Raw genomic sequence first — 8,435 nt, forward strand, 5'->3', positions numbered from 1 at the left:
CATCCACTGGTTTTTTGAGCGCTAAGGGGCCCAGGTCCTGTATGTACTGCACCTCACAGGCTCATATTTGAATGCTTGGTCCTTAGTTGATGGACCCATCTGGGAGGGATAAGGAGGTGTGGCCTCGCTGGAGGCAGGTCACTAAGGGTGGACTTTGAGGTTTCAGAAATCCGTGCCAGTCCCAGCTGCTCTCTGCCTTGTGGTTGTGTCAAGGCGTGAGCTCAGGCATTACCCCAGACCACGTCTGCCTGCTTGCTCGCAGCAGTGTGCCCTACCATGGCCTCATCCTCGGAAACCTCAGCACCAACAAGTCCTTTCTTTAAGTTGCTTTGGTCTTAGGTCTCATCACAGTAATAGAAAAGAAACTAAGATGGCAGCTGTCAACCAGATAAGAATTAGAGCCCCTATCTCCATTCCCCCACAAAGTATGCCTCTGATCCCAACATTTTGGAATGAAGGGAAGGAAGATTCCTTGTAGAACAGGCTGGGATACAAAGCTAGTCAGGAGAGAACATTTGGGATCCTGCAAATGAGTGTCCCCTGCCCTGCACATTCATAGAAGTCTGTCTTCTCCTGCTTATGTCACTGGAATTAATATAATTTAGACCTTTTTTTTGCCTGAGAAAGTTGAAACGAGAGACAACAGCTTTTGGCTGAGGTGACAGATTGATGGCAGAGGTTGGGAGAAGATTGATGGTGACTTTTGGGGTCTATTCTTGTCCTTTGAAAATTTCATGTGTGTTTTAATGTCCCCTACCTGTCCCCACCCCCATGTGTTCACGACACCTGTCCCCACCCCATGTATATGACCACGACAAGCAAATGTGTCCCTCCCCAACTTTGTTAAATTCTTCCCTTCTCCCCTTTCCTCTCCTCTGTGCTCTTTCTATAACTCACTGAGCCCAGTTACTACTGCCGGAGTGTGCATGGCTTAGGGGCCATCCCCTGGAGACTGAGCCACGTGTCAGAGGCCACACTTCAAAGAAAAAGGACTCTTTAAACGGTCTCTGGGCCTCTGATGGCTCAGCAGTTAAGAACCTTACTGTGCTCTCAGAGGACTTGGGTTTGGTTCCCAGCACCTACACTGGGCAACTCACATTCTCCCGAAACTCCAGTTCCAAAGGTTCAAATGCCCTTTTCTAGACTGGTGCACAGATATACATATAGGAACACATCTATATACATAGAAATCTTTAATATATATCAAGAGGAGAATCAGGAGCAGTTACTGCTGCTTGCTGCCCTTCAGTTCAGTTCCCACCCCCACACTGGGTGACAGCCACCTGAGACTCCGGCTCCTAGGTATCTGATGCCACCTTCAGGCTTCCATGAGCAGCAGCTCACGCGCTCAGGTACACAGACATAACACGTGCACATAAGTACTTTTTTTTTTTTTAATTTGTTTTGTTTTTTCCAGACAGAGTTTCTCTACGTAGCCTTCACTGTTCTGGACTCACTTTGAAAACCAGGCTGGCCTCAAACTCAAGAAATGCCCCTGCCTCTGCTGCTACTCCTGGCCTTGGCACGCTCAGTCTCTGGCCGGCTGTCTTCAGATCTGTTTATTGAGGGCATTTCTGTCTAACTGAGAAAAATGTTCTTAATCCATTCTTTTAAATATTTATAGAAAGGCAAAAGGTGAAAGACTAGGAAGCCTTTCCCAGCAGCCATGGTGCGGAGACCTGAACCTTGGGCAAAGCCTCTGATGCTATACTTTGTTATCAGACTGTCCTCAAACTCGAAAAATCACCGTGTTTCTGCCTCTGGAGGTGCTGGCATTAATGGCATGTGTCACTACCCCTGGCCCTGATGCTATCACCCCTCCCCCACATATGTTACTTTGCCACCTTCTTTCTCCTTATCTTCCTCCTCCTCCTCCTCCCTCCCATCTCCTTAAGCAAGGTCTAAGTTTACCCTAGGCTAACCTGGAACTCACTCTGTAGCGCTGGTGGCTGGAACACATCCTGCCTCTTCATCCTGCCTTGTCCTCCAAGGTGTCTGGCTTTTTCTGTTTCCTGACAGTTTCGCTGTGTGTCCTCTGCCTCTGCTTCCCAAGTGCCGGCATCTCAGGTGTGTGCCACTGCAGCCTCCTCTTGGGCCACAGTCAATATTATTAAGTGCTCAGAGATTACAAGCACATCTCGAGTGAGGACAGAAAGTTTCCAATAAACCCCAGAGCCTTCAAACTCTTGCAATTCTGAGAAGCTAATACAAGGGAATAAAGGTCAGTTATTCTACAGCAGCAATGGCCAGGACACCTGCACTTCCCATGGTGTTTCCCCGGCATCAGCGCCATCTGGTACTTCTGAGAAATGACTGGGCTCCAGGCTGAGCTGTCATTTGGCTAGGGGGACACTTGCCCAGCATATGGGAGCTCTCGGAGCAGCACTATAAGCCGTGTGTGGTGGCATGTGCCTGAAATTCCAGCACTCAGCAAGGACAGGCTGAAGGAATCAGGATTTGAGGTCATCCTCAGCCACACATGGAGTTTTAGGCTAGCCGAGGGTACATGGGACATCCCGTTACACATAACAGTAACAAGGAAAGAAACTCCTGGGTTCCACCCTACATAGGCTGACCCGCCTTTCAGCATTAGGGCCAACAGTCTTTCTGCTCAAGCCTCTCAGAGGGTTCTGTGGCACAGCATGTTGAAGACCTCTGTGGTAACGTAAGCTTTAAAATATCTTCACGCGCAGGCATGGTGGAGCAGGCTGCATGCCTTTAATCCCAGCACTTGGGAGCCAGAAGCAAGCCAATCTCTGAATTTGAGCCAGTCTACATAACGAGTTCCAGGATAGCCAAGGCTATGTAGAGACACCTGTCTCAGGAAAGAAAAAAAAAGTCTTGATGAGAATTGCCCTCAATTGCATGATAAATAGGTTAACAACTTAAACGACCTTTTAGGAATGAACTTTATGAGAACGTTACCACCCTGAAGTCTTGAAAGGTCCTCGAGATGGGAAGGCATTAAAATGGCCAGCCCATTATTTCAGAAGCAGCGTAAGTGGGCCCTTAGAGGGCAGGAAAGGATCCGCCTGACAGGTGAAGGAGGGCCGTCACAGGCAGGGGGATGGGCCCCTGGAAGAGCCTCCTGTAGAGCAGCAGATCTCAACCTGCGGGCTGCGACCCCCTTGACAAACCTCTATCTCCAAAACCATCTGTCAGGATTCCTAACAGCAGCACAATTACAGTTACAAAGTCGCAATAAAATGAAAATAATTTTAGGTTGGGGAATCACCACAACATGAATTGTATTAAGAGGTCACAGCAGCAGGAAGGTTGAGCATCACTGCTTTAGAGAAATGACCCCCCCCACAAAGGAATCTGACTTTTGTATCCTTCCAGGGGTGGGGAGCGCTAAGTTGGATACCCAGGAGCCAGGCACCGGGTAGTCCCATAAATAAAAAGGTGTAAGAACCTCACGGGGCAGTACAGCCTTTTAGCTCGCCTTCCAAGGTGTGCACGCACGTGGAGACTGGAACACAACTGAACTAAAGAGGATGAAACGGCCCCTGGCTGTCTAATCTCGGTTCTTGTGATGCTTTGTGACTGTCCCGCAGTACCCGAAAGCTTTCTTCACACACTCCTGTCAGGCTGTTCCAGCATCCTCAGAAGCCAGCCGGCATCTCACAACTTCAAGACCCAGTGGGACTGTAACTTCCTCTACTACCCGAGGTCTACCTGACAGCCGTATGTATACCCAGCTGGGACTCCTGACGCAAGACTTCCACACTCCTGTCTGTGTTCTTTGGTAGACAAATACACAAGAGAAGATCCACGTGCCCATTTAATGAAATGTTTATTCAGTGAAGGGATGTATAAAAACTTACAAATCTGAGAACTCAACTATACATATAGGAGGATGATGGGATGTTCAGTTTCTAACATACACGTACAGTACAGCTATGTACTAACCCCGCCCCTGCCCCTCAGTCCTCACTTCCGGCTCCTGTTGCATCCCGGGAGGCCATTCTATTAGCCCGAGGGAAGATTAAGGACAACTTTTCATGCTGTTAGGCCAGTGGGGAAATCCTCAGGTGTTAACAAAACTGGAGGATACACAACAGAATCAACCTTCTTTCTTTACAAAAAAATAAAAATAAAAATAAATAAAAAATAAAAAAAATTTTTTTTTTTTTGGTCCTGATTTCTCTCATTATTTTTGATGCTTTAGTAGATGTTACCACTGAACCACTGAACTTCTGGCATTGCTTTTTTTTTTTTTTTTTTTTTTTTTTTGGAACGAGGTCTCTCTGTGTAGCCCAGGCTGGCCTCAAACTCCCACTTCCTTCCACCCTCCTGACCCCCTCTCCCAGTGCTGGGTTATAGGTGGGCATCACCATGCCAGGCAGTGTCGGGTTTTACACTCCGCTCTCAGCTTCCCTTGTAAGACGCCTGTTTCTATAGTCCTTTCCTTGCTGTACACACCGCTCTGGCAGGCAGTGGCCCGGCGCTGACACAGCTCACCGCTGGGGACAGCTAGGGAAAGGCGTGCCGTTGGCCGCTCAGAAAGACATTCCGGAGAACCGTGCTTTCCAATCGGATTTTAAACAAGCGCGGCAAACAGCATCTTCTTGTGCATCTTGGAACGAGGCCAGCCATTAGGTGCATCGGTTCCCCTGCTTGGGAGCAAGTATCCATATCTGCTCACTCGCTCACACACGAACTCCCAGCCCGTCAGGTTTTATCCAGAAATGAAGATTGCCATCACATTATTACTCTTTTGCGTTTGTTACAGTCGATTTCTTAACTAGTGATTTTTCTTAACTGGACATAATCTCAAAGGATACATTCTGAAATCAGACACCTAGAGGACAAATATTAAAAACATTCTCTCGGGTTTCAAGTTTCCCCACACCTTCTAGATTTGCATAGCAGAGCCCAGCTTTCTCTCTAAGAAGCATGCTGTATTTTCTGACTTTGTCTGAGAAGGAAGACTTATTACCCAGGGACAGTCATAATTTTAGCTTACCAAATTATATTCTAGTTGTTTTATTAACTCTTAATTAATTCCAAGTAGGTTTTTAAAATAATCTAAAACTTCTCAAAACCTATTTCTTTACAAGTACTACTGACCATTATCCTTCCAATATCCCCTGAATTACAGTAAATATAGTCCAGGTTTATAACGCACAAAGCCTTACAGAGATGGGGCTGGGAGGAGGGGGCAGGAGAGGGGTGGGGCCCGTTTGTATCATGCCGTGGAGAAACTTTCCCGAGCAGGGTAGAAGGTTCTTTGTAAAAATGACAGTTTTTAAAAAGACAAGTCACACTCAGTCTAGTAACACAGTTTCTTGTTCCTTTTTGATGGACGCTAACACGGGGTGGTCCGGGTCGGTCACTTCTGGGTCCCCGCTGCCCAGGAGGACCGCCCGCCCGTCGTCCAGCGCAAACACGTCCGAGCTCTGGCTCTGGCAGGAGTGTCTGACCACCTCGCTGGGCGTGGAGAAGGTCTTGTCGCACAGGTTGCACTTGTAGGGCTTGTTGGCCTGCACCAGCATGCTGTCCATCTGGCTGCCCTCCTCGAAGGTGCAGAGCTCCAGCGTCTGCTTGTCCACCATGGTGTAGGTGTCGATGCTCTGGTTGAGGCACACGTGGCGCGCGGCCTGGTTGGCCCGGCAGAAGCTCTTGTCGCAGGTGCTGCACTTGAAGGGTTTGCCCGTGTGAATGTACATGTGCTCACGCCAGTGGCTCTTCTGGATGAACTTGCGGCCGCAGATCGTGCACTCGTACTTGCGCCTCTTCACCTCCCTCTCCTGGTCCGCCTGCTCCAGGTTGTCGATGTCGGCAATGTCCGAGGGCGGCGGCGTTTCCGACTGCTGCTGCCCGTCGATGATGGGGGAGTCGGAGATGTGCTGCAGCTCGCTGTCGCTGATGATCCCCGCCTCCGGCACCTCCAGGGCGTCCTTGCCCAGGTCGGCGCTGCTGCCGAGCGACAGCGGGCCCCGGCCCTCCCCCGGCGGGCCGGCCGTGAAGGGCACCCCGGTGTGGATCTGCAGGTGCTCCCGCAGGCTGCTGCGCAGCGTGAAGCGCCGGCCGCACAGGTGGCAGGCGTAGTACTTGGGGAAGCTCCCGTTCCTCTTCATGATGCTTGGCTTCACGTGGGTGATGGTGAGGGAGGATGGCTGCTCGTCGGAGGAAGAGGCCTCCAGGTTGGTCTCCTCCCCAGGAGGAGGGGGAGGAACAGGCGTGGAGACAAGTTCAGGCGACAGTGAAGTCTGCAGGGGGTCGGCGGGAGCCATACTCGTCCGATTCACCTGGGCCAGGTTTGTAGGCAGCTGTGACAGCTGCGAGGGCTCAGGCACCGGCTCCTGGCTCATCCTGGGTGCCTGGGGCCTAGGTTCCCGCCCAAGTTTCTCAGGCCCTAAATTCATCTTGGTGGCTTGTCTCAACTGGTGGTCTGCGATCTGAATGCCGTACAAGGAGGAGGCCAGCGGGAAGACTTGCTCGGGATGGGAAAAGCTGCCTTGGCTGGCCAGGCTGGCCTCCTGGATGAGGGGGTACGCGTGCAGGAACTTGATCCCTTGCTCTAGCCGCACGGGGTCGATGAGCTGTGGCGCCATCTTCCCGGTGTACATCAGGTGCAGCAAATAGCTGAAGATGTCAGGCTGTATGTCGGTGGGCTTCAGACGGACACATTCACTGAAAGAAAGGGGAAAGCCATGAGGAAACACCAACCTCTGACCAGCGAGAGAACACTTCTGTGGCACTACTGACTCTTTGACTGAGCTCCGTACAGACCCAGGTCAGAGCTCGGCAGATGCAGTTAGGGAAGGAGAAGAATTTAATCTGATTAGAAAGCCTGTAAAGCTGGCCCTGACAATGGAGGGTTGCTAGCCTAACAAAGCCTAGGAGGAGGGGGCACAGCTCCCTGAGTTCACCAGTCACCTTCCCAGTGTTGCTAGGTGGCACTGGAAGGCAGTGCGGGACCACAGTCTCCACCAGTGTCCCACTGTGGCCTTTACAGCGGCCCACAACTGCCCTCAACTTTGTAGGTGGCCACACCACATCGCAGTTCACAGCTGGCAAGCGGCAGCACAGGCAGGTAGCACAGGGACTGGAATCTAGGCCCGCTTCATCCCACAGCCACCTGGAGAGCCTCCAGAGCACCAAACAGCTCTGTGGGGCACATGCTGGGCTTGATTATCCCATCTGAGAGGCGGAAAGGCACCTCCAGATGGTGGCTTAGCCAGCTGTCTACCCGTTAGCGGAACACCACTTCAGAAACAGCGACAGTGAAGACCTCCACCACTGAGGGACTTCTAACACAGCCCTGTGAGATACACAGCTCTGTAGTATGTACAGCTTCATCCTGGACAGCAGCGTCCTTGAAAGTCCTTAGAATTTATAGTAACTTTTATTATATAACTTCTTGGCATTAAAGATCTTTTTGGCAGGTTTAGCAATAACAGTCATTGTTTAAATCAATTACCTCTCACCATGCTAAAATATTAACAGCATACCCTATCTCCTAAATTTAACATTTTACTTTATTAAATTAAAAATAGATGAGCTAGGCATGATGTATATTCCCCACACACAGAAGGATGAGGCAGGAGGATTGTCTGAACTTCAAGGTGAGTCTAGCTACAGAACAAGTCACGGTCTATAGAAAAAGAAAAAAAGAAAAAGAAAAAGCTAATGTGATTTTAAGATCAACTTCTGACAGGACATAAATGAATAATTACTGGACGGGCTTCAAGGTGTCAAGATCCTATGCAATACCACATGCAGCCACAAACATCAAAGTCAAACAGTAAAAACCAGGCATAAATCCAGCATCCACTGACAATACAAAGAGAGCGGGAAATGTGAGCCTAATGCCATTTTCTACAAAACAAAAACAGGCCAAGACTTCTCTTTCTTTCTCTGAGACACGGTCTCCCTGTGTAGATCAGGCTGGCCTGGAACTTACAGGGACCCACCTCCTACCCCAGTGATGGACCTAAAAACGCGTGCTACCACTGGCATGCTCAGGCAGAGGCCCAGGGAGCTCAGAAACCACGGCCTTCAGAGATGTGGATCACTCCAGGAGATGGATGTGATCCTTGGGGAGGAGGTTGGTTCGGAAGGGGCTTTCTTTCATCAGGCCTGTCCACTGCATCTCCGTCCACAGGGCTTTGCAGGGGCCCACTGGCTGGGGGAGCCATTCTCTTCCTTGTTTCTAAGTGATTGCTGACAGTATGCCTTCCCAATGTGAAACAAGTATCTATAGTTCCTGATGGCAAAGGACAGAACTGGGCAGACAGTGTAGAGCAAACAACGCTCTACACTGCAGCCAGGCTGGAGGGAGTGCGGAGTACTGGGGCTGGCACCATGGTGAGGAAGCTGGGCACCCCTGGAGTTTCCCAGCAAGCACACGCGCACGCATGCGCGCGCACACACACACACACACACACACACACACACACACACACACACACACACACACACACACA

General features: G+C 50.3%; 1 protein-coding gene across 2 annotated transcripts in view; it reads right to left on the reverse strand.

Annotated features, from left to right (window-relative positions):
• Positions 1–3,777: 3,777 nt before the first annotated feature.
• Positions 3,778–8,435, reverse strand: part of Zbtb2 (zinc finger and BTB domain containing 2) — a 21,311-nt gene continuing 16,653 nt past the window's right edge. For both annotated transcript variants that reach the window (XM_055616200.1, XM_055616201.1), the window contains exon 3: positions 3,778–6,639. In XM_055616200.1, coding sequence (XP_055472175.1) covers positions 5,271–6,639 — 1,369 coding nt within the window. In that variant the 3' untranslated portion in view covers positions 3,778–5,270. The remainder of the gene's footprint in view (positions 6,640–8,435) is intronic.

The sequence above is a fragment of the Psammomys obesus genome, unplaced genomic scaffold (assembly GCF_907164565.1).
Source record: "Psammomys obesus unplaced genomic scaffold, mPsaObe1.curated_primary_1811, whole genome shotgun sequence".
Lineage (NCBI taxonomy): Eukaryota > Metazoa > Chordata > Mammalia > Rodentia > Muridae > Psammomys > Psammomys obesus.